General features: G+C 33.3%; 5 protein-coding genes across 9 annotated transcripts in view; 1 reads left to right on the top strand and 4 right to left on the bottom strand.

Moving 5' to 3' along the window:
- The window catches only part of LOC105224943 (fizzy-related protein homolog), a 33,594-nt gene extending 15,701 nt beyond the window's left edge, over positions 1 to 17,893 (bottom strand). Inside the window, exons 1-3 of one of the 5 annotated variants that reach the window (XM_049456503.1) lie at positions 17,281 to 17,893; positions 10,163 to 10,581; positions 5,656 to 5,908 (exon numbers count right to left, since the gene is read on the bottom strand). In XM_049456503.1, coding sequence (XP_049312460.1) covers positions 5,656 to 5,908; positions 10,163 to 10,284 — 375 coding nt within the window. In that variant the 5' untranslated portion in view covers positions 10,285 to 10,581; positions 17,281 to 17,893. Of the gene's footprint in view, positions 1 to 5,655; positions 5,909 to 10,162; positions 10,582 to 10,652; positions 10,833 to 13,810; positions 13,930 to 17,280 lie in introns of those variants that run through there. The other 4 variants (XM_049456504.1, XM_049456506.1, XM_049456507.1 and 1 more) reach the window with 4 other exon arrangements.
- Positions 1 to 20,130, bottom strand: part of LOC105224932 (calcyclin-binding protein) — a 233,180-nt gene extending 213,050 nt beyond the window's left edge. Inside the window, exon 1 of the mRNA XM_049456512.1 lies at positions 20,119 to 20,130. The gene's annotated coding sequence lies outside the window, so the exon portion shown is untranslated. The remainder of the gene's footprint in view (positions 1 to 20,118) is intronic.
- LOC105224944 (lanC-like protein 3 homolog) lies at positions 18,288 to 20,559 on the bottom strand. The gene is made up of 2 exons (XM_011203219.4): positions 20,149 to 20,559; positions 18,288 to 20,009 (listed from the first exon to the last, which is right to left on the bottom strand). Exon 2 carries the CDS (start codon positions 20,001 to 20,003, stop codon positions 18,744 to 18,746), a length of 1,260 nt encoding a protein of 419 aa, XP_011201521.1. The 5' UTR covers positions 20,004 to 20,009; positions 20,149 to 20,559; the 3' UTR covers positions 18,288 to 18,743.
- A 137-nt stretch (positions 20,560 to 20,696) lies between these two features.
- Positions 20,697 to 22,457, bottom strand: LOC105224945 (growth hormone-inducible transmembrane protein). Its single transcript, XM_011203220.4, has 7 exons — positions 22,300 to 22,457; positions 21,932 to 22,242; positions 21,757 to 21,868; positions 21,558 to 21,699; positions 21,153 to 21,489; positions 20,967 to 21,099; positions 20,697 to 20,902 (listed from the first exon to the last, which is right to left on the bottom strand). Exons 2-7 carry the CDS (start codon positions 22,170 to 22,172, stop codon positions 20,815 to 20,817), a joined length of 1,053 nt encoding a protein of 350 aa, XP_011201522.1. The 5' UTR covers positions 22,173 to 22,242; positions 22,300 to 22,457; the 3' UTR covers positions 20,697 to 20,814.
- A 1,095-nt stretch (positions 22,458 to 23,552) lies between these two features.
- LOC105224946 (zinc finger protein 566) lies at positions 23,553 to 25,732 on the top strand. Its single transcript, XM_011203221.4, has 5 exons — positions 23,553 to 23,904; positions 23,968 to 24,087; positions 24,173 to 24,253; positions 24,309 to 24,623; positions 24,681 to 25,732. Exons 1-5 carry the CDS (start codon positions 23,671 to 23,673, stop codon positions 25,659 to 25,661), a joined length of 1,731 nt encoding a protein of 576 aa, XP_011201523.2. The 5' UTR covers positions 23,553 to 23,670; the 3' UTR covers positions 25,662 to 25,732.
- Positions 25,733 to 25,895: the final 163 nt, after the last annotated feature.

The following is a 25,895-nucleotide window of genomic DNA, read 5'->3' as shown; positions in this document are numbered from 1 at the left end:
ATTTTAATATTAATTTTTTTTTAATTTATGATCACAGCACGTTGATTAACTTTTATTAAGTAGTAAGCAAAAATAGCCCAAAACCTTTACCATAGAGGTCGGAGGAATAAGTTCAGCTATAGATCGTCATCGTAACCTACAAGCGGTTCATTACATGACGAGCTGCAACAAAAGAAAATATCCTGATTTTGGTATAACTGCAGCCAGAGATAGCGGGGCAACAAATTTTGGGAAGAATTTGAGGATATAATATTTAATGTAAAATAGACTTCGATAGGTTTGTTTCAAATCCCACCATGATAGCGGATCACTTATGGTATGGACTGTTTTCCGAAAGACGGGCATGTTTTCTCTACGATTCGAACTAAGTCAAATTAATGAAAAATCATACACCCATCCCGTTAGTTCTGCTTTCTCCAGACTGGATAAGGAAGCATAGCAAATAGCAAAATCTGGCAGTGAACGAGTGCAAGACGAAATGTCTCCTGTCATCAAAAAAATAATCGTCGCACTCGCGACTAGGCTCCCAAGTCACTGTTGGCAGTCATAACTTCAAAGTCGTAGATAATTTCGTCTATCTGGGAACAACAATGTCAGCCTCGAAATCCAACGCAGAATAACTCTTGCCAACAGGTATTACTTCGGACTGAGTAAGCAATTGAGAAGTAAAGTCCTCTCTCGACGAACAAAACCCAAAGTCTACGAGTCACTTATTATTTCCGTCCTGCTATATGGTGCAGAGGCATGGACGATGACAACATCTGATGAGTCGAAGTTACGAGTTTTCGAGAGAAAGGTTCTGCGAAAAATTTATAGTCCTTTGGGCGTTGGCTACGGCGAATATCACATTCGATGGAACGGCGATGAGACAGTGGCTGGGCTGGCTAAGTCATGTCGTACGTATGGACGAAAACACTCCAGCTCTGAAAGTATTCGACGCAGTAATTGCCGGGGGAAGCAGAGGAAGAGGAAGGCCGTGGGAAAGACCAGGTGGAGAAGGACCTGGCTTCGCTTGGAATCCAATTGGCGTCACGTTGCGAAAAGAAGAAAGGATTGGCATTTCTCAACACTTTTATTTTTGCTTAGATGTGGCTGAGATTTTATTGGTGCTTATGGTCTTGAAAACTTGAGAACACAGAAGGAATTCTGCGTGTAATAAACTTCGTGAGATGCTTAATATACCCCGTTCAGGGTATAAAAGCATGAACTTAAACAGCCACAAGCCATTTTTTTTACCCAGCTCAACAAGTCTCAACAAGCAAATTGAATTATGACTGTGACAAATTTCACTTAGTATAATTGAGTGAAGAAATTTAAAAGACAAACGTGATTGTAAAAGATAAACAAGCAAAGTTTATCGCACAGCAATAAATGAGCAACAAGAAATATCAAACGAAAACGCATGGGAATATCACGCACAAAAAAAAAAAGAATGCATAACAGATCGTTAAGCAATCTTGGTTGCAATTAAGAAAAAAATAAAATAATATATCTTATCAAGCGACATCGCTTCATTCATGAAAAAGGAACAAAAGCAATTTAGACGATGAAGGCGTGTAATATTATGACTTTGGCACATGCTATATGACACATAAAAGAAATGAAAATATGACGAGACGTGAGCAAATTATAGATACTCAAGTACTCAAAACAAATCGGCATTTAATGTCAGCGACAACGAGGGAACCGCCGTCTAAGGCAACACCACTATCCTCCTCCAAGTCATCATCATCATCATCAGCGTCATTGGCAACTGATCTCCGCTGTCAACGTGTCAACGGTGGCGAGCACTTACTTAATGTAAATATTGAATAAACAAATGAACCTAGAAACTATAAAAAATCAAACAAAAATGCCAAATTCAGAAATGCAAATAGCGTTGATGGCATTGAATCGCTGATGCTGATTTTACTAAATGGTAAATCTATGTATATTTACACAAATACGATTGCTGTGGATGGAGTGGTTCACGGTTAAACCAACAAAAAGTGGCAACTACTTCAGTAAAATTCACTGACAGTTCAAGCAATCAGTGGAAATTTCTCACAAAAATGTTAAAGAAAATATTTGCATATCAGCAGCAGTTACAATAAAGATAATGAAAGTAGTTTTCTTGAACAATAATCTATTTTGATCAACTAAATACAAACTGTACTACTATTAATGACCGAAAAGTTTTTCATAAGTTTTGCCAATATTATAACAAACGACTTGGAAAATAAACAGCTGAGTAATTTAACAAATTTAAAGCATCTGCATTCAGTAAATCTCGTCTGAAGTTCGTTTAAAAATGTGTGTGTTTCATTACTTCATTTTAATTAAGAATTGGTTTAAGAACAGAAACAGCTATTTACTTCATAAACATATGATATAATAGAGTAGAGATACTTTTTTCAATAGTCTTCGTCAGATCGCTCGTTAGTCGTGTCGTTCAACTTTATTATGAAAATTCACGTTCCGTAAGGAATGTATACCGCTCGCTTCGTTCATCTTATGGTCAACATAATCCAACTAGGCGTACTATTCCCAACACCATCGCCCATCTTGAGTCCCAGCATTTATTATTGGATAATATTGGACCGAATAGACAAAAAAAGACATAGTGAAGAAAATATAGCAGCCATACCGGAGAGGGTGTTCGAAGATCGTGGAGAGTTGATTCGGCGCCGTTTGCAGCAACTCGGACTGACGTATGGAACGACTTGGCGCATTTTACGTCGAGATCTTAAAGAGAAAGCTGACAAGATACAGCTTGTACAAGAACAGAAACCGCTCGACCTTCCCAAGCGACATCGCTTCGGTCTATGGGCTCTTGAAAAGTTCCAAGAATATCCGACGTTTTCTACCAAATTTTGTTCAGCGGTGAGGCTCATTTCTGGCTCAATGGATACGTAAACAAGCAAAATTGTCGCACATGAAGAGATTCAAGATCTTCCGTTTCAATGTTGGTACACGCGTCAAAGTTGGACACCAGCAAATAAAAAATACACCATGTTTTACAGTTTTTCTTCGATTAAGACGAAAAAGCAAAACAGGTGGCTGAAAATATGAATAGTCTTTAAGATCCACAGTTGTGGTTCAAGAATGTGAGATGTTAAGGGGGTATTCTGGTCTAGAAATTTAAAAAAATCGATTTTTTTTATTTTCAAAGTTTAACTATTCAAGAATATGTGTACAAGAGGATTTTTCAAAATTCAAATTATTTTCGGAGATATAGGCATTTTTCTGACCCGGCATCCAAACTGGTTCGGCCGGAACTAATCGAAGAAAAGACTTTACGCGAAACTTTAAACGCGTTTTTCTCAAAACTGACTTTTTCGGAACGATACCCACGATTTCTCAGGTTCTACTGGACCGATTTACTTGAAATTTTTATAGAGTCTTCTTTATAGGCTTGTCTATGGTTGGAACTAGCCCCATCCCCAAATTTTTATTTTTATTATTTTTAAAAAATTCGAAATAGTCAGAAAAAGTGATCCAAAAAAACTTTTTTTTTCAGGCAGTCGCCATTTTGTGAAAAAAATTGTTTATGAAAAAAGGGTCACTTACGAGAACGCTAATTGAAAACAGACATGTTCGAAATGTTATTGGCTTGCCAGAAATTCCGTGAGCTTAGTTAGGTACATATGCACTCATCTTATAGTCTGGACCTCGAAAAAAGTGATTACTATGTATTTGCCTATGGCAAATGATTTTCAAGAAAAGCTTGTGAAATTGACTATCTCAGTTTTTTGTCAATAATGACGAGGGCTTAAAGGGCAAAAAATCGAAATCGCATCATTCTGTGTTATATAAAACCTCCAAGAAGAAGAAATAATTTAATTATTTTTACTAGCCCTAGTAGAGGAATAATTGCAAATATGTATATTTAATTATACATATTATTATACTGTAGGTCATATTTTTTCAAGAGCAAAATTAGTAAAGAACAAATCAATATACAGGTATCCCTCGAATAACACGGTTAATTGGTTCCGTGTTATTCGAAATCGTGTTATTTGAAATTTAAAAGGTAAAACTTTATAAACGCAATAATTTTTAAATTACATATGTTCAACCACTGTCACTCTCCAAAGATTGATTTGTTTTTCCTTGAAGAGGTAGAGGATCCTTAAATTTCAATTTTTAAAAGGAATTTTCGCGGCTTCGTGTAATTCGAACCCCGTGTTATTCGAGGGTTGTCACAATTTTTAACCATGCTATTCGAGATTTCGTGCAACTCAAGTACCGTGCTATTCGAGGGATACCTGTATATGTATATTTCTAGTTAATATCAAAACGAACCAAACAAATACGCTGTATATATGAAGGCACGACAGCTAAATATAATTAAAAAGAATTTTCTAAAGTTCATTTCTAAGCCATCTTGATCACTATCAACGTTGATAGAACATTCAAACCATAAAATACGATTTTACTTGTGTATTTACCAGAATGAGGGCAACATATGTTGTGGCATGCGACCTAAATCTCAATTCATTTAAATGGGCAATGATTTGAAAATTTATTTGGAGCTTTCCACTTCAAATTGTTGAGTTATTTTTTGGAAAATCTTTGGCAAAAATGTTTTTATTTAGGACAATAAACTAACCGCGATCAGTTTTCTAAGTAAAACGCAAACGTAGAGATATTAGAACCATAAATATGTATACGAAAGACAAATGAATAAACCTTCAAAATTTTTTTCCAGAGTTCATTGCCACTCGCTTACAAAAAACAAGAATATACCATAATGCAAACGTTTCCACGCTTATAACATGTACTGTTATATGCGTATTGATATCACTATATAATATACAATAATATATGTATAAATTTATACATACAAGTGCAGAGATATCTGAACACAATATATAAAGAAGCTGAGTCTTGCTGATTGCATTTGCAACACTGTATGAGTTCAATTCAATTTTTTATTAAGATAATTGGATTTGCAGACTACTTAAATGCCTTTTAGTTAAATTCTTAAAACTGTAGTGTAAACTTTCAGACATTGATAACTCAAACTCAACGTTTAATTTTTATTGAAATTAAATAAGAACGATAAGAAATGTTAATTTTGTCTGCACCGGATCATATAAGAATTTTCGCAAATAAAAATTTTTCCGTACAAGAATTTTTGATTTTGATCGGTCAGTTCGTATGGTCAGCGAAATGCTATAGTAGTCCGATATCGGCGGTTTCGACAAATAAGCAAATTCTTGAGGAGAAAAGGTTTGACCCTTGCTTGGAAGAAACTCTGAGAAAGTTCAAAGATCAAAATCCAATATCAGAAAAATATTCAAGGATTTAACGCAAATAAGAAATCATCATCTTTACGAAACTTTTTATCGTGTATGGTACTTTAAAGTCCTCGCGCAAATTGAGCATATATAGTATTTATCTTTACTTTATTTGAGCTTGGCGTTGACTGCATAATGTAATATTAAACATATGTATATTAATCTCATATTTTATTTATATTAAGTTTAATTAATACCATATCCAGTTACTCATATATACATACTTCTCACTCACGGCATGCATTTGAATGATATGCGCATTCAGATATTATAAAGAAAAAATTAAGATATGTTTTATATGTTTGTGTGGATTTGAAATTAATTCGTTATCGTGCCGTTCAGCTCAGACGCTTGTTGGCGACATTGAACTCACCTGCTTTGTCGGTGATTGGTACTTGAATAGGCTTCGTTTTGCTGCTGGCGTGTAGGTGTTCTCATTACGCTCATCGCTAACCGCCTTAACGTCCTCGATGGCGGTGCCAAGAAGTTCGTTCTTTAATAGACAGGAATATGCTAAGCTATCACGTGCAGATTCACCGCAATCGCGTTGCTTTTTACTCGTCTGCGGCGAGTTCTCATTCGATTTATTTATGGATGCGAAATTTGTTTGCCAATTGTTGTTGGCCCTGTGGAAGGAATGGTAAACAAAGTGAAGGGTAATTAGAATTAAAGAAATAATACTTAAACGAATGCTATATTGCTAAGCCCTGTTAAACCTACTAAAAAGTAAAAACATATAAAAAAAATTAAAATTTCCGTAAGTTTCAAATGATTAATTTTTAACTCACGAATTGGAAAACGGTAAATCTACTTCCGCTGCACACAAATTTTATTTTCTGTTTATACCTTATTTATATTTCCTTGTAGCAGTTTTTTTCTTCTCAATTATTGTCTTTCATAAAATTCTTACGCACGTCAATAATTTGACCCTATGCCAAGCACAGGTGTGATTATTGCACTCCAATACCTCTACACCTTCTTCTCCGATTGCGTGCTTTCTTCCAAACAGTTTTGGTTTTGGATAATTTATTGAAGGTGGAAGCACAGTGTATCAAATAAGCTTGTGCCAATGCGGCTTGAATTTAAAATTAGCTGACGATTTAATTTAAAATATTTACCAAAAGGTGGATGGTCAAAATAAAAACAAAATTTATGTATGTATATGAATTTAATATGCATGTTTGCGTGTGTGCAGTCAGTGCTGTGTTGGTTCGACGAAAAACGCGATTCAGCCGTATTAACATTGCAAATGAAAATATGTTGGGCCGGCGTGGCAAAGGAAAAACGCTTGTAATTATGCTGGAATCAACTAATGCGATAGTTTCAACATATTTCCGTTTTATAAATATGGTAAGTGCATTAAATATATTTTATTTGGATATAATTCTTATAAGTTAAATTGAGTCAGCAGTTTAATGCTTAAATTAAATTCAGTGGCATTGCAGTTTTTTTGTTTTTCTTTTCCCACTTCACATAATTCGCGTTCCGCATTGCACGTTTTGCATGTTGTGGCAAAATTTTAAGCATTTGTTGGCAATAAATGTGTATTTGTGCATGTTGGCATGAAATATTAATATTATTAAAAGGCTAATGAATTTGTGCAGTGTTTGACTCAAAGTTACCTTGCAATTACCAAGGTAATATGCATTTGATTTTAATTAAAATCTTTGTCACATTCATTTCAAATGAAATAGAACTGTTGGGTATGCATATCAAGTGAAGTTCAATTTTTTATTATTTTTAATAAAAAAGAAAAAGCGTAATCTTCTGTTGCACCGAAACCATAAGATCCTTCACATATAAACAAATTTGTCATACAAGAACTTGATTTTGATAGCAATAAAATTATAACGCCTTGATGGTAATCACTACATTTTTCCATTTTCAATTACTCTATTTATCAAAGACACAAAATTAGACTCGGCGATAGTCTAATTTTATAAAACTTAACAATTTACTGATCTAAATTTAAAGGTATCGACACATGATACATAATATAACTCCTATAACTCTTGGGGACTAATGGTGAAATTTGAGCTAAAAGCCGAAACAAACATTATGACAAAATATGTTTAATTGCATTTTTTTTCATAAAAACATAACAAATAATATTGTAACATGCTTTGCTTTATTCTGTTGCGGTCATATTGAGCAACTCAAAAACTTCCGGGTAGGTCGCTGAAGCGTAGATTTCCTGCTTACAAGTGTGCATGACAGCTAAGTGTTTATAGTATACAGTACATATGTATGTATGTAAGTCGTTGTAATTGTATACGTGTAAAAGCAGTTAGCAGTTAAATCTACAGACCCGTCAGCCAAAGCAGTCAGTGGTTAATGACGAAAACAGTTAAAATTGCTCGACCAACAGCAATATGACGATGTGAAAAAGTGGAAAATGTGCATGTAAGCAACGAACCGGTAAGCCTTGTTATTACCACGGCATTCTATATAAACTCTGCTTATGCACGCTTGTATGTACCACAAATTTATATAGACATAGACACAATTGTATGTGTATTTGTTCTGGTATGTAGCACAGAAAAGTAGAAAATGAAAATAGTAAACGGGGAAATTAAATTTCTCAACACTTTATTGTGTTTACTCTTTGAGACTTTACGAGATCGTTGAACCTGACGCAGTTGTGCTACTTCATAAAGTTACAAGTCACTATGAATGCGCATGGGTGTGTAATCCGAAACAGAACGATAGACGGATATGTATTTACCACAAATGGGAAATTGAATTTGCGTTTGGTAAATCTATCGCCCATTAAACTTTGGTTTTCCTGAGGCCACAAGAACTTGTGTTTAAAGCGATATGTATAGCCTGGTAAGAATTTCCCGCGCGTTCATGAAAGATTTACTAAAAAAAAACAAAACCTAAATTATCGCGTTACCACAAAAGAATATGTACATATGTACATATGTATATACATATATATGTATGTTTGCATGTTTGTGTATGTAACTAGTAAGTTTATAGAAAATATATTGATAACGCAAAGAAGCAAAGATTTCACAAAAGCGTCAATAATCTGATTTTTTAGTTTATAGGACTATTTATATACATACATATGTACATATGTATGTACATACGTTGTCGAACAAGATCTTTTCAAAGTTCCTCATTATATTTGGAATTCTCTGCCTAATGTCGATTTTTATTACGTCAAATTCATTGACAGTTGTAGTTAAATCAAATAAATCAGCTGTTATTTAATTTTTATAGAAATTTATGTTGGCCGCCTAGTGAAAAAATCAAATTTGTGCTTGTCAATCTAATTGGTATGGTACATCAGCCCAATTGAGATTGATTGCATTTTAACAATTTTTCTCGGTGTAGTGGAAACCATAAATATCGAAATTGTACTATTTTCAATTTTGTCAAATTTTTTGTCTTTGAATTTTAAGCATAACATTAAAAATAGCGGCAAATTTTTAGTTGTTGTTGTTGTAGCGTCAGAAAACATTCTTGAAGTAATTTCAAGGGATGGTGTCGAGTTGACAGTTTTTGGCTGGATAAAAATCCAGGTCTGTTTGGGTTACTTGGACTCGACTGTTGTGGGAACGATAGAATAGTCAATAATAGCTATATTTTATATGTCTATTAAGGGGGGAGATTGGTTTAGAAGCTTCAAAAAATCGATTTTTTTTTTGCTTAAATCTCTTTAAAAATAATTTAAGAATATGTCCCCAAAGTTTTGGATGGGAATTCGAAATATTTTCGAAGCTAGAAGGGAAATAGTGACCGAGCGTCTAGCAGATATATTAGCGTTTGGGCCGAAAGCGAAAACTTTTACGCGCGATTTCTCGGTTTTTCATTTTTACGATTTTTCTTAATTGGCGAGCAGCATAGAAAAAAACTAAACGTCGTATGGAATTGGGGTAAAGTTTAAAGTTTCTTTGGCATTCAATTATCTTCTAATTAAATTAAAAAATAACTAAGAAAAGTCGAGTTTGAACATATTTTTAAATAATATAAAGTAAAAATTTTTTGATCAAAAACCACCTTTTTTAATTAAAAAAAATATATATATAAAATTTTACTTTTTTTGGATTTTTTTTAGTTTAACTAGAAGATAAAATATTAAAAGATATGAATCTCTTTGAATTTTTTGTTTCTGATAGAAATTCCGACAATCATCCTGCCCGTCGTCCGACAAATGCACATGCGAGTTGCATCGGGCAATTACTTCCTAAAGGCAGAATATCAAAGATTTCGTATCCAAAAAATTTGTGAATGATGTTTAAATATACTTATATGTAACTATAAACCCTAGAAATTGCGCTTTAATCACTTATTTCTTTCCCCTCCCGAAAAAAATTCTTAATAAAATCGATTTTTTGTAGCTTCTAAAGCAGGCTCCACTTAAACAAATGTGCAAAAGAGCAAACAAAATTTCAAACATTTGTTTAAGGGTTATACACACTTGTGTGAATTGGAAAAATCGATATTTTTTTATTACTTTTTTTAAAGTATATCGTTTTAAGATTATTTCTTCCAAATTTCATAAAGATCTGAGCCCTAGAACCAAAGTTATAGCTGTCAACAGTGCGTTTTTCCATGTGCCCCCGAAGTACGTGCCGACCGCTCGTTCCCGATTATCTCAAAATTATGCTTTTTAAAAAGTACCGTTGCGGTGAGCAAGGTTTCTCAAGAAACGGGCTATTTGAAAACTGCTATATCTCATATTGTAACGAAAACCGATTTTTTCATTTCAAAAAATAAGTGTATTTATATAACCCCTTAAATTAGATTTTTACATGGATAAAAATATTTCTCTTAATTTATTGTCTAATTCAAACCGATATTTAATGTATGTACATCTAAAATTTAATTACATTTTAAAATTTATTTTACATTAATGGTTGAACACTCACCTGCATGGTATGAATCTGTCGAGCGATGTTGATGTGGAGGCTGCTTCAAAGGAGTTGAAAAGATTTCGAGCGACCGGACTGCAATGTTTCAGTATACGTTTCTCATAATCAGGACTGAACATTTTCCAAAATTATATATTTTGAAGTTTCTTTGCGATTTATATAGTTGTCAAAAGGAATGTTTACAAAATATGTGCGATTTCTTAGCAGATTTAAATACGAACACAGATCTACATATGTGTATGTATGTTTGTATAAGCTTGATGTGGTAAACCACAATAAATTCCAATAAACTTCAATTTGAAATATATAAATATATAAGTCTATATATATATGTATTTGAAATTAAATCACACACAAGAAATATATTTAGATTTTGATGACGCAGCCAAAAGTGACTTGTTATACGTGAGACCGATCTGCAATGAAAGAAATTCAAAGTTTAGATATTTTCGAGATATTAATCATTAATGTACAAACTACTTCATACATATGCATGTAAATTATGGAAAATGGTTATTAGAATTAACGGCAGGTAAGTCCATTTATCAAAGTCACATATATAAGTCAGCTTAAATAAATGTGTTCAGCCACGAGGTCTACATGTTGTTTGGAGTGTTTTTTATGTTACAAAAGTTATAATGACAGCACGTTCTCCACGTTTTCTTTGGCTCTGGCGCGAGTAGGCGACACCTTACGTGCAAGAAAGAAAATATCGAAAAGCTGCTAACATGTACATATGTGTGTAGGTAAGTGCGCACATACATATTTACGTCGGCTTGCCACGAGTTTTGTACAAATATAAATATATTTAGATATATACATATGTATGTAAGTAGGTGAGACAGCGAGAGCGAACCACGTACTAAACAAACTCTACTTTGACAATCATTCAAGATCACTCGTGGTCACACTAATCACAGCACTTTAATTCGTAGTGAGAATTGTAGGAATCATGTGTTGAATTTTTAATTATGTAAAAAGCTTGCACTCATGTTTTATATTAGTCTAAGACAATTTTCAGCTAAGGAGGAATGTGCACAACTACATACGACGTACATACATACTTCTAAGTTGTACATGTGTAAGCCTAGTGTGGCTTTTGAAAGAGCAGTTCTTTGAAGAATCATGTGAATAGAGTACATTCCTTACTCCTTAAACAGTTATAATTAGAGTTTCTAATGTGTTGTTAGCTTATAGCTAGTATAACATAGTTTTTGAAGATTTTAATATGAACAAATCAAATTAATACAAAAATAAACCCCTTTCAAAAAAAAAATAAAATAATAAAAAAATTTTAAAATAAAATAATTATATAGCATAATTTTAGTAGGTGGAACAAACTTGAATTCGATTTTCGTTTAATTGAGTTTTCCACTAACAGGCTACCCAATCGTCGAAAATGTTACAGAAGTGTTTTAGGGAGTCAGCTTTAACACAAACAAGTGTTTGAGTGGCACTAAGCATACGGTGAATGTGTGAAGTCATTGAGAGTCTGCCCCAATGACGATAACATCGAAAAAGTTAAAGAAACAGTGTTTGAAAACCATAGTGTTGGCATCAGAGAGATAGCAGAGTATCTAAACATCTCTTATGAATCGACTCATTTTGGTTAACGTTTTGCGTATAAAGCTTGTCAGTCCAGACTCGTGCTAAAAGCTAAATCTTTTGGAAAAACAACGTCGAGTTGAGAAGTAGTATCTTCTGAAGACCCTATATATATCAAACGTGTCATTACTGGTGATGAGACGTAATTCTAACTTTTTGGGGGCTAATAACGCCAAAAAAAAAGAATTTGCTGAAGGCAATGTAGGTCATTCTAAATGAGGCATATAACAATTGTATGGAAAAGGTGTATTTTGAAGGAGATAAGATTCCAGGTCAAATTTGATCCGGATTCAATACAAACCAATATATACATTACATATAAATATGTATATAATAAATACAACAAACGATTTGTTAGAAAAGACAAAAGATTTGTTAGAAAAATGATTTATCGCTCTTGGTAGTACCGTTATATGGGGAGTGGGAGGGGTTATCATCCTATATCATCCACTTGAACATTGTAGCTTTAGTAGTCTACGAGATCTATTAGAGGGTAGACCACGCCCACTTTTTCAAACCTTCCAGAGCAAAATTCTCGATTTTTTCGAAAATTTGACTTTTCTTCTTTAAACTGGTGTAAGTTTTTACAAAAGAAAAAAGTTAAGTTAAAATAAAATTGATTATTTGATTTGCTTGCATATTAATTTAATTATAATTAACGGGTTATATGGGTTTACGAGTTTCTTATTAAATTCTACAACACTTCTAGAATATTGTCCTAAATTTTCAAGTTGACCCGAGTAATAGTTTCGGAGATACAGCCTTGAGAACTTGTCGAGGTTAGCTAGGCTAAGTGCGCCGTCTTTAAGCGCGTTTTTCTCGAAACTGTGTTTTTGAAGCCTATTGTTAAAATTTCTCGAGTACTCAACCGATCTTTATGAAATTTTACATAGATATGGTCTTTCAGATCCAATTCTTAAAGATTTAGGAAGGATTTTTTTCGATTACAACTATTTGAAAACAATGTCTAAAAATTTGTACTGAAATTTTCATTTTTTTTGTAAAAATGTGTGCCAAAAATCCAATTTTCAAATATTTTCCTTCGTCCAATTCCTAAGTTAAGGTTTTTTACTAAAACACTTATGCATGTATTTGTTCACTTTAGATGATTCTGTAAGTAGTTATCCTGCCAACGCGGGCGCATCTCCTCACCGGAAATGGCGTCACAATGGCCGAGTTTAAAGTATTTATTTCCAAAAATTTCAGAATTTCTTTGTTAATAATATTAATAAATTTAATTTTTTTTTACATGAGAAAAAAATTTTTGAAAAAGGCTGTTTTTTACCCGAGAAATACACGGGTTTACCCCTTAAAAACCTCAAAATTCAATGTTTTAAAAATTATGTGTACATTAGTTAATATATCTTTCGTTCAACATATTTACATTATTTGTGGTCGCATAAATATATAAATTTATTTAAGGACTACACAATATAACTTTGCTCCTTAATGCTATTCTAAAATCTAAACCGCAGCCAAAATTCTTTCAGTTAATTTCGAAACCTTATCATAATAATAACATATTTCACTTCTGTCACTCTATTTGTTGCACTGTATTCCATTTGTGTACATACAAGTACATTAGTATCTACATATGTATATATTAAATAATTTGCTTTATGTTTCTACAAAGCAATGCATATACTGACTATCACCCTGAAACAATTCAGTGTATTCCACTTACCTAATAACAGGTTACTTTTTTGTGTTCATTGATAATTTAGTTCATCACCACACGCATACATATATGTACATACATACATTATACCACACTAAAAGCTAACTGATAACGTTTGTCATATTTTTGGGAACGTACTCAAATTATCTACACAGGTTTATAAAAATATGAGAATTATTAAACCGATAGAAAAAAATTATTGTTATTTCTATTTTTAATGCCTGTATGAATAACGTGACTTTAGAAAATGAGAAAAAAAATTTTAGAAAAAATGGTCACAATGTTTTAACAAAAACTTTGCCGTTGCGTTAACTTGGAATATATAAAAAAACACAATTTTTAAGCGAGACACAAATACTTACATATTATTAATATTTGTTAAAAGTAACGACTGAACGTAAATAATGTCGGATGGAGTTTTTCACTTTATTTGAAGAACGGCACCGCCGAGCTACTATGACTTTTATTGTCAACTGAAGTGGAAATTAGTCAGTAGACTTATAACTATTAAAAACCTGCATAAATATCTACCACATATGTACATATGTATAAGTAATACATGTGATAACGCTACATAAGCGCATTGTTGTAATCATCTATGTACATAGCATATTCTTACCTATTTGTTTTATAAATGGGGGCGTTTACTTATCTACTGCAATTTATTGCCTGCTATACTTTGTCGTTTACATAGGTAACACTTGTTTATGCATACTATGTGGCTGCATAGCAAAACTATTCACACTTGAGTACATACCGATGCGTACGTATCTTTATACTTATGAAACGTCTATGTAAATAATCAAACAATATGGATTTGTCAATCAGAAAAAATTGCAGCGAACAAAAGGCGCTATCAGTAGAGATGACGTCAAATGGAAAGCATTTTCTCATACATACATATGTACATACGTGTACGTCTGTATGAATATATTGCTATAAATAAAGTATAGCATGTGGGCATTCTAATGCATCTGATAACAATGCTAAAAAGTCAAACGAATTTTATAAATTTATGTAAGAGTGTGGGTCTTTGTGTAAGTTATTTAGAATATACATATGTACATACGTATATATGTACATACATATGTATGTAGGTACACAAGCATTTTTAATACTTTGATTTTGTATGCTTTTAAATTTATTTTAATGTAACTAATCATTTCGGCATTTGAAATTTGGTAAACAGAAACACATGTGTTTACTTATATGTATCTACATAGTATGTACCATCACATTGTTAGGGCGGCAGTGCCATGGAAATGGGAAGTGATAGCAGGTATAGCCATTACTTGGCTTTGAAAGTAATAAATAAACATTCATAAAAGTAATATTCTTGTACAAATATTAAGAGGGAAAAATAATGAGTAAAAGCATATAAATGTAAGACCAAAATGAAAGGTTGATAAATGCAATTATAAATTATTATAAAAAACATTGCAAATGATCGTAAGCGATGATAAGCTAAAGAAACAATATTGTTGTAGGATTTTCCTTTTTTAAAATAAAATACAACCTGTAAAAAGAACTATTATTTCATTTTACATGACTAAATTTCTTTCCTTGCTTTAAATATGTACATACATACATACGAGGGCTGTCCGATAAATAACCGACCTAACCATGATGCACGCGACTTTTTCAAAATTTTTTTTTATTTTTCTACATAGTCTCCTTGTAACTCCACACACTTCTCCCAGCGATGCTCCCATCTCTGCAACCCTTCCAAATAGTACTTGGCGTCTTTGTCTGCAAAATACGAGTTCACGAAAGAGATTGCCTCCTCATTTGACGAAAATCTCTGGCCGCCGAGCGCAGTTTTAAGTTGAGGAAACAAAAAAAGTCGCTTGGTGCTAGATCCGGTGAATAAGGTGGATGGTCAAGCAGTTCGAACCGCAATTCGTGGATTTTCGCCATGGCGACTGTTGAGGTGTGAGATGGTGCGTTGTCTTGGTGGAACAAGACTTTCTTTTTTTGCAAATGTGGCCGATTTTTCGAAATTTCTTCCTTTAGCTTGTCCAATAATGATGCGTAGTATGCTCCTGTTATAGTTTTTCCTTTTTCAAGATAGTCGATAAAAATAATTCCATGGCTGTCCCAAAAAACACTCGCCATCACTTTCCCAGCCGAATTCACAGCTTTAGGTTTTTTTGGGGCTGGTTCCCCCTTTTCAATCCACTGTTTAGATTGGATTTTTGTTTCGGGCGTATAATGATGAATCCAAGTTTCGTCTACAGTTATCAATCGGCGCCAAAACTCGGTCTTATTGCCTCTAAACTGAGCCAACAGAGCGCTGGAAATGTTCATGCGCGCACGTTTGTGGTCTAGCGTAAGCAAACGCGGCACCCAACGCGCGGACAGCTTTCTCATGCCCAAATCTTGGTTTAATATGTGACAAACAGTTTCTTTTGACATCTTCATAATCTCAGCTATTTCCCTAACTTTAATCCGGCGGTCGTCTAGTACCAATTGATGAACTTTAGCGATGTTATCGTTAGTGGTTACAGTTTTTGGACGCCCAGGACGTTCATCATCTTCCAAGCTCCTGCGACCACGTTTAAATTCAGTTGCCCAAAATTTTACGGTGGTAAACGATGGTGCAGAGTCACCATACACAGAGTCCAACTCATCTTTGATTTGTGAAGGCGTATTGCCTTTCAAAAATAAAAATTTAATTACAGCTCGATATTCAATTTTTTCCATTTTGAGGAAATCACCGAAATAGACTCACAAAAACGATTGTCAACAGATAATTGCGCAAGATAAATTTCTGAAATTTTGGCGAGTAGCTATTATAATATGCACAATTTGAAGTAGAAACTTTTTTTTCAGATGTGCCGCTAGCTTCACGTTGAGGTCGGTTATTTATCGGACAGCCCTCGTATATACTGTGCAATTCCTCATAACCGGACACCCACCGTCGCAGTTTTTGTCCGGCTAAGGGTGCTGTCCATATATAGGGGCGTGACAAGAGGAGTAATTTAAATGCATTCTTAGAGAAGCTGCAACTGAAAACCATATTTCAACTGAACTAATAAATGCGAGCTAATGTCAGCCAGGAGTGAATGAACGATAATTAACCCTTAAGTTTCCGTTGAGCCACCGCGAATCAGGCGGCACCGGCGCAAGACAATTTCTTTGTGTTCTCTTCTTAAAAAAACTGTCTCAATATTTAGGACTTTAAAAAGCGGAAACTATAAATTGGTCACAATTTTATTGACAAATTTTATGAAATACTGTCCTTTTATCAGAGATAATTACGAAATATTATCGAAATAGTTTGGGTGTCCGATTATTGGAACGTTCTCATCTCCGGATATAGAAATTGTTTTGTTCTTTCAGTTCAGAGGAAAACGTTGTGTTTATTCGGCTATGAGGACTGGAGCATTTCACATAGCATACATTACTTTAATTAAACTAATACGACAATCAAAGTGGTGAAGACGAAGGACACCACAAATAAAATATAAAAAAAGGAAAAACTTTAACTTCGATATCGGCGATTGCAACAAATGAGCTGCAAAAAACTCGTAAAATTTTATTATTTCACTTATTAACAATGTTTTGCGAGCAAAATAATGGCAGTTATGAGGATTCTTATACGTATAATTTTTATATATACTATTTATTTACTTCAGTTATGTTTCTAAATCATACTTTTTTATAATTTATAGAAATTATGAGGAAACAGCACATTTTTATTAATACGGAACACTTTTAACTAAATATTAATATGGCAATACATGCAAAGACGAAGGACGATCGAAAGGAAAAACACAAATAAACAATTTTTTTGCCTTATCGATCCGGTTGCTGGACAAACAACCCTTACCTGAACTCACTTTTCGCTTTCAACCCACCTATCGTGTTAGTTACAACTGCAGCAATAATCCACATACACCCCCTTTGGTTTAGGTTTGCTTGTCTATTTTTTTTTAAGATTTTCTTACGTTTCATAAACAAACGAGAACAGGGCTGATAGTTCATTCACTCTATATTTATATAGTTTTTGATTTATTTTTAACACGTTCCCCTTGAAATGTACGGTTTGCTTAAACTTCACTGTATATAAGTCACTTTTTTGGACAAAATTTATGTAGGCATACGTATGACACAACTGTGGAAAATCGAGAAAATATCCCCCAAGCACTAGCTTTTCCACGGATGCGCGTTCAATTTTCTTCGTTTGGTTTCGTTCGCGACGTTTATACAATCGGTTCTGTAAGAGGATACTGTACGAACTTATGTTTTCACACTAAATAATAAATTAATCAAATCTCACAAACCGAATTGTTTCCCGTATGTTTATGGTTTTCAGAAAAATTTCAATTGATAAAAACTACGAGATATGAACGAAGCGGCAGAAACTTAACAAATGTAGACAAATCGTTGGATTTTTTGTCTCTTCTTGAACTACTCCGCTTTTGGCTGTCAATTTATTGACAGTTACGAAATGCTTTTGTGTTGGTGAGTTGAGAGCACTTTTTGAAATCTCTTTTAGTACAACTGACATTTAAACATTCATTGTGAATGGCTGCACAGCGTCGCAATCTCTATACCATGGTCGCAATGGATATGATTTTTCTTACCAAATAATCAAATAATATGTCCAATCAGACTGTGGTGAATATGTATAAACAAATGAATTTGAGGTAATTGCTTTAACACCAATTTATATAAGTTAAATAAATTCAAATGCTGTTTCAACGGTATAAAACTGGTCTAGGAAAATTTCCACCAAAAACTGATATTATAAACACCTTGACAATTTAGTTTATTGGCGAATTATGAAATTTAAGAGAAACGTTTTCCGCTGGACATAATAAAAACTAGGTCCCATGGTAAAGTCAACTTGATGTTTTATTTGTAAATATAAACTGGATAGTAAATCCCATAAAAATATTAATTATATTCTCTTTACAAATAATTTAAGTATCATTTCGAAGCAATTTTATGTAAGTTTATATTTTGAATATTTATGCATACGTTTTGGAGTATATACTATATAATATAAATTGTTAGCAAACATATTTTGGGTCATTTTTCGGTTATTTAACCCTTTTGAAGGTCATGCAATATCATAATTTGTAATGTCACAAAATTGATTTCCTTTTTAACGAAGTCAAAAAACTTAAGGGTAATACAAGTTACAATTTTTGATAACGTATATCTGACACTTGAGTATTCCCTGATATGCTTTGTAAATCTGCACCGCTCCTGTGCTCATTTGTCAATATAGTAATACATTCGATACTATAACAAATTCGTTCCTTCAATTTTCTAAGCAGCAAAAGACTAATGAAAAACGTCCATGAAGGGAAAATGAGCCTGCTGCGGATTTAACAAATCTATCAAGTAGCAAACTGTTCCAGCTACACCTTCATATAAGCTATGTGGTCGATCTGGAGTACGCGCACGATGCTTAAATTCTGAATCAGTTAACAATTCCATAAATTTCACGGCGCGGTAGTAATACTTGGGTTCGTTTGTTAAGCGATACAGTAATAAGAAGACGTATCCGTTTCCAGCAACACCGTGGCAAATGCCAGGCCCCTTACGTAAAAAACCTTTCTTCCACACCAAATCAGCGCAGCGGCGCAAAGCCTGCAAGTATTTATCCTCCTTAAATATTAGATATGCTTTAGCAAGCAAATATACTGCTCCTGGCGCACCATGACACCAATGCACTAAACGCTTTTCACGACCACTTTTTAAATCCTCCAATGCGACGGGAAAATTACCCTCCGAATCTTGAAGCGTTAAAAAGAAGTCTATTGAACGTTTTATGTCGCGTAATTCCGCACTGGGTGCAGATATTGGGTCAGTACGAAACCACGGGCTATCTAATAACATATGCAAAATAGCGCACACACCGTGAGCAGCACCTAAATATTCCGTTCCGTGGTATTGGTACATTAGAGGCAATGGGGCGTTGGTCTTTTTAGCGTATTCTCTACCGCTGTTAATTATCATTTGACAAATAGATATTATGTCATCATCAGTTATTTTTTTCTCACAAAGTATATCATTAAGCCAATAACATCCAGAAAGAAAACCTGCTCGGCCTACTAGAACTTCATCGCAACCATATTTAGTATGCATAAATTCTTTGCTGGATGGTATACCAGACTTAAAGCTTGTCAAGTCATCGGATAACTCTTCCATATGTTTTAGATCATGGGAGATTGCTGCGGAAACAGCAAAAATTCCAGCATTTCCACACAAAAATGAATACCTTTCTGCCGAACGTTTTTTGTATCGATCTGCATTGCATTTAGCATTGCGTATAAAAGTTTCTGCATGTTCAAGTGCTGGATAAAGATCTTTAGTATTTTCCGACCTTGATAATTTCCAGAACATAAAGGCAATTCCAGCATTTCCTACGTATAAATCTCCTCTATGGTCTTCTTCCGCATTGCCTATTTGACAGCATTCCATGATTGCGTCTATATATGTGCAAATAAGATTCTTAACGTGTTCCTCATCCAGAACTATAGGTGTACTTTCCGGACTGATATAGTCGGGGAATGGATTTTCCAAAAATCGTTTCTCCATTTTTATCTGTAAAAATAAATTTGAAAAAAATTATATTATATCGATCTGAATCTTGCAGCCAGACGCTACACCCAAATTGCGTATGTATGCATGAAAATATTCTGAAAATATTTTATTTTAATGTTTTTTTACTGACAGAAATTACCTTTTTCTAAATTTGAATTTCTTTTGTAAGTGTCACGCTAAATATATTTTTTAAGATTAATAATTTTTTGTTTATAATATAAGCACAATCTGTTCTAAGCCGGTCGGTTGTTTGGTTGGCCAATACCTTCATATTCACAATAATACAAAATTGAAACAAATAAATCATTCACAGTCTGTTTCTATTCGCAGGTGGGATCCGGTATATTAAAATAAAATAATATAGTTAAAATTATCTTTGTCGCTTTTCAAAATTTATAAATATTAATTTCGCTCTCGCGTTATAATAATAAAATACATAATAACAAATTTAATTTCTACCGATATACATATATTCAGAGAAAAATTTCCCATTATGATGTTAACCAATACTTAACCGATGAATATCAAAAGTTTTACATAATAACTCAATAACTATGTTCTCGCATGCAATTACTTTGTTGTAAAATATTTTATTAATAAGATTCTATAAATTTGTATTGAGAGTACTGTTAATTGTTTACATAAAGCACATTCATACAAACGTATAAGTTTGCCACTGAAAATCTGTTTATAAGCTTCTAATTATGTTTATTGAAAATAATTAACGAAATACATTGTATACTGTTAAAGCGAGCTTTTTAGATTTTGTAATCAATCTTATCACGTCAGGTATCAATTATAGAGCTTAGCGACGACGATTTCCTCCACCACCCGCTAATATTGTTGCAATTCGAATAAATATATTAATCGTATCCATGTAAATCGACAGACATCTATAAACAATATTGCTTTTAAATAAAACCATTTCATTTTATATTTTAAATAGTAAATACTTACGCGTTTATAGGATCATATGGTTTTACAAAAATTTGTGGGTGGTTCTCTGCATATCGCACTATACGTTGTGTGTCATAAAGTAAAAACCCTCCGAAAAGGATTAATCCACCATAAAGGGACATCGATGCCAAACCTAAACCATATACATATAATTTTTTTCGAAAACTTTTGGATATTTTTACATACCAGCTCCTAAAGCTGTTGTCGGCGGTAGCCACATTGATGCCAGGGATGATGCGAATACCAACCCAAGGCCTACGGCCAAAGGACCGCCCATATATAAAAATTTGTCACTCGGTGCACAAACTGCTACTGTCGAAAGTCCTCCTACAATGCCGGCGGTGTATAAAGCTGCCCTAGTAAGAATCGGTCCACCAAGGAAACACATTGGCGCAACAACAGCACCTAAAACAGCGCAATGCAAAGCCCAGGCTATTTGTTTCGGGCCTACACCGGGTTGGTATTCTATAGATTGGGTTAGAGCACCGGTACCGATCATAAGAGCAAATGTGCCTAACATGGACTAATAGATATAGTATTTAAAATTTTCCATTATTTATAATTACAAATTGATAATATTATAAAACTTACCATCCATCCACTCCTTGTTACTAGTGAAAGCAGTCGAGGTGAACGAAATACTGCCATGGCCGCACCTGCAGTAATAGCGCAGGATGCACCAAAGTATCCGTAGGTTGCGTGAATTCGATCACGAACGAACTCCGGCCATAACCTTAAAAATAATACATATAAAATATAGCTATATAATTAATCCAATTTTATCTCTTACATTGAGTTCGTGTATATACTTGGATCTTTATTTAATCCAAGACCATAGAAACATAATGCTCCAAGTCCTATTGCTGAGGCACCGGCAGCTGCTCCCTTTCCAATAGAATATGCTAAAAATATATAAACTACAGTATACCAATTCTTAAGAGTGTTAGTGTTTAACTTTGGTCTACCATTTTCTGAAGGAGGGCCCATAAGCTTTTCCTTTAATGTTGGTGCACGTCCGGTCTCGCTTCGAGTATATGGACCGCGAGTTGGACCTCGAGCATAACTTCTCGATACATTTAAGTTATAAGATTTTAAGGAATTTTGAAGACGCGATTCTAATGGACCACATCTTATTACATTGGATAGTGCCACTGTTTTCAATCCAGCCCGAACGGGCATAGTTGATAATGCAAAACGTAATAACATTTTTTTATGATGAAATTTATTTGCTATGAGGAAAATAAATTCGCAATTCCGTAACAGTAATCAGTTCGCACTAAAACACAAGAAATATTTATAAAATTGTATTATTTGAAGGATGTGAGTATATTACGTTTTATCTGACAAAGCTGTTTAACAAATATTTTTTAGAATTTTCTCGATAGTGTCTGATTTTATTTGGTAAAATTTCGTAAATTTTGACAATTCGAGTTATTTACTATAGATGACACAATCGATAAAATTATCGTTCCCAATAGTTTTAAAATTTGACAATAAAATGACGAGTTTGGTCAATGTACATAAGTATAAATAATGATGATATTTGAAATATTATGTATGTTTTTGTTTATAATATTTAAATTTCTTAGAAAAATTCATCAAATAAAGTTATTGAATTACTGGACTGAATTAATCATTGTTAAATATTGAACAACTATCGTGAATGTGATTTCGAAGAAGAACAATATTGATTGGAGAAGAAACAATTTTTTTGAGTTAAAGTATTTTAAATTTGTTAAAGATATTAAAGATGAGAAAAGTACCATTAAATTTCTTTAAATGTGGGGAAATTAAAACATCATGGGTTGAAGGAAAGGAAGGAAGGAAAGGTTTCTTACTTATATTGTGATTTCTGTCTGTGGGATAGCAAAGACTCTTTAGCCAAAAATCGGAAAAAACGCGAGGGGGCTTTAAAAGATATTACAACCAATGTTAATCGCGCCTGTCAATAAACTTTGCTGGAAAACGATAAGTAACCAAATACGTAAATCGCCGTTACATCTTGAAAATAAATTGCTATTATATAAAGCCATACTAAAACCTATCTGGACCTACGGTGTGCTGCTTTGGGGCACTGATTGTAATTCAAATATTGAAATTTTACAAAGATTTCAGTCAAAGACCCTAAGGCTAATTACAAACGCCTCTTGGTTTATAACAAATAAAGCCATTCATACAGATCTTAATATGCCATTTGTTAAAGCTGAGATTAAAAGATTTAGTACAGCATAATTACACAGAATCAGTTATCACGACAATCCTTTGGCAATCATTTTATTAGATGATAGCAAAGAAATTACTAGACTCAAGAGACAACACATTCGAGATCTCCCATTTAGGAATTAAGTACTAAATATTTAATAACATATATTATTACGGTATTAAATATTAGTATTAAGTTTGTTAATATAAGTACTAGAAATAAGAACATTTGATATGATTATTGTATATTATTATTGATATCACTGGATTATGATTTTGTTATCTCATTTGCTTATTATTTTTAAAATTTTGAAATTCGATAATCAATCTCTACTCAAGATGCTCTAATGAGTCGTTAAATAATCGATAAAATTTTTTGTACTCAAATTGTCATATCTAGCATAGACGTTGTAAACAATTGTAAATAACATATTGGTGTTAATATATTTATATACATTCAAAATTTGATTTGTGATTTTATTTTTGATCTATCACTGGAAGTATGGATATTTCTGTTCAGAAGTGTGGTGAGGTCACCACTTGCTTTAAAGAGGGAAAAAGAGATTATTTTCTCAATTGCATATTTTGTGACGGAATGTTTGTAACTTTAGATAAATTCGGAAAACATATGGAATACGTACATTTGCATTCGTCAGATGGATATGATCAAGAGTTATTAGAGGATTATAAAATAAAAGAAGAAACAATTCCCTCTATGGACGCTGATCTGGAAGAGGTTGTTAATGTTAAAATTATACTTGCAAATTTAAAATGCAATACAAATTTATTTATTACACAGAAAAATGTTTTTATCAATATAGAAGTACTGGGTAATTCCCAACGGAAAACTGAAGAAATAGAAAAAATAATTGGAATCCAGGAAAATGTCATAGACTTATTGGAATTGAAGGGGAATCAGGTTTGTATCTATATAGCGCGCAAGATAGTTGGATAAAAATAAATTAAATATTTTGAGTCACAAAAATTAAAATATATTAACATAGGTAAACTGCAAATATGAAGTTAACTATAACGATATTTACCAAGAAACCGACGAGGAATTAAGCGACACTGAAAAACACTGGGTATGTTAAATATCAAGAAAGCTCTACTATTTCAGAAAAAAAAGTTTTGTTTTAGCCGAGCGACCCGTTGAAAATGTTTGATAAGGAAACAATGAAGACGATATTTTCAAATTTTGAGAATCATTCTATATTGTGGGACAGAGAAGATCCAACATCAAAAAACATTCATTTACGTTCGATTGCATATAAAAGTTTAGCATCAGATGTAGGAAAGTTGAGTCAGTGGAAGAAAGTAAGAGATTTGATTCGAAAACTTAACTACCGGCTTAGACATGAGATCCAGAAAAAAAGAAATTCCATGGCATTGGACGAGGACTACATTCCCCCGTGGTTAAACGATATTGACTCTTTTCTCAGAATTAGGAAGGAGGTATTGCTGTCAATGAATAATATGTTAATTATTTAAATAATGTTTTTGATTTCATAGAACAAGAAATTCGTCGTACCTCCAAGTATACTCACAGAACCACAACGAAAAGTATTTATAAAATGCTATAAGGGATTTATGTGCCTTTGGAATGAAATTGATATTGATTATCGATTACCAAACAAACGAGAAGAAGCAATGATTGAAATAGAAAATTTGCTCCAAAATCATGATATTTTTCTGACACAATCGCAAATAGAGCAGGAAATTGCTCGAATGAGGAAAATTTGTTGGCAAGAGAAAAAAAGAAGGCTAAAATGTGAAGAATTAAATAATCCATACGTACCCCAATATGCCACCTATGAACAAATCCGTTTTCTTGAAATAGATGTTGGTCCATTTAAGTGTGATATATGTAATGATGTCCTTCCTGGACTCAATAAATACAAAATTCATTTATCCAAACATGATGGAATTAAACCTTTCACCTGTCCTCTATGCGGTAATAGCTTTACCACTGTACATAGCTTAAATATTCATATAAATCGACATACGGGAGATTACAAATATATGTGTAAATATTGTGAGAAAAGTTTTCCTGCTTTATCAGAGCTAAATGTCCATGAACGTAGTCATACCGGCGAAAGGCCATACTTTTGTGATCAATGCGGAAAAACATTTCGTGTATGGGTATATTATGATTCACATATAAGGCGCCATCAAAACCGACCGGGATATAAATGCAACATTTGCTCGAAAGATTTCTTTGGCGCCCATCATTTAAATGAGCACATGAGTATTCATCGCAAAGAACGAGATCAAGTGTGTAATATATGTGGGAAGGCTTTTAAAATGGCAAAATATCTTAGGCAACACAAACAAATTCATTCTGTTAATAAGAAGTACATTTGCAAAATTTGTGATAAGGCCTTTGCACAATATGCCGGCCTAAGCGGGCATATGAAAACACATGGTACCACACTTGTAGGCCATAATAACAGAATTAACACAACTGGAGATGATAACAATGAAATGTTATAGTAAGCGGTATCAGATGTCTAAATACATTATAACATATTTGAAGAAGTATAATAAACGTATTTAAAATCCGATTGGTCTTCTAATTTATTAAAAATGTTAATCCACCTTCGTCATTGAGTTTTTCATGCCACTAGGACTACTACTACTAACCAATAGGTCTTTACCATTACACTCATTCATTCCCAACATACATTTACAACTACTCGGCAACCCCTTTTTGTGCTTTTGCTGCAT

The sequence above is a fragment of the Bactrocera dorsalis genome, chromosome 4 (genome assembly GCF_023373825.1).
Source record: "Bactrocera dorsalis isolate Fly_Bdor chromosome 4, ASM2337382v1, whole genome shotgun sequence".
Lineage (NCBI taxonomy): Eukaryota > Metazoa > Arthropoda > Insecta > Diptera > Tephritidae > Bactrocera > Bactrocera dorsalis.
Note: the sequence above shows the minus strand (reverse complement) of the source record. Positions and strands in the feature narration are given on the sequence as shown.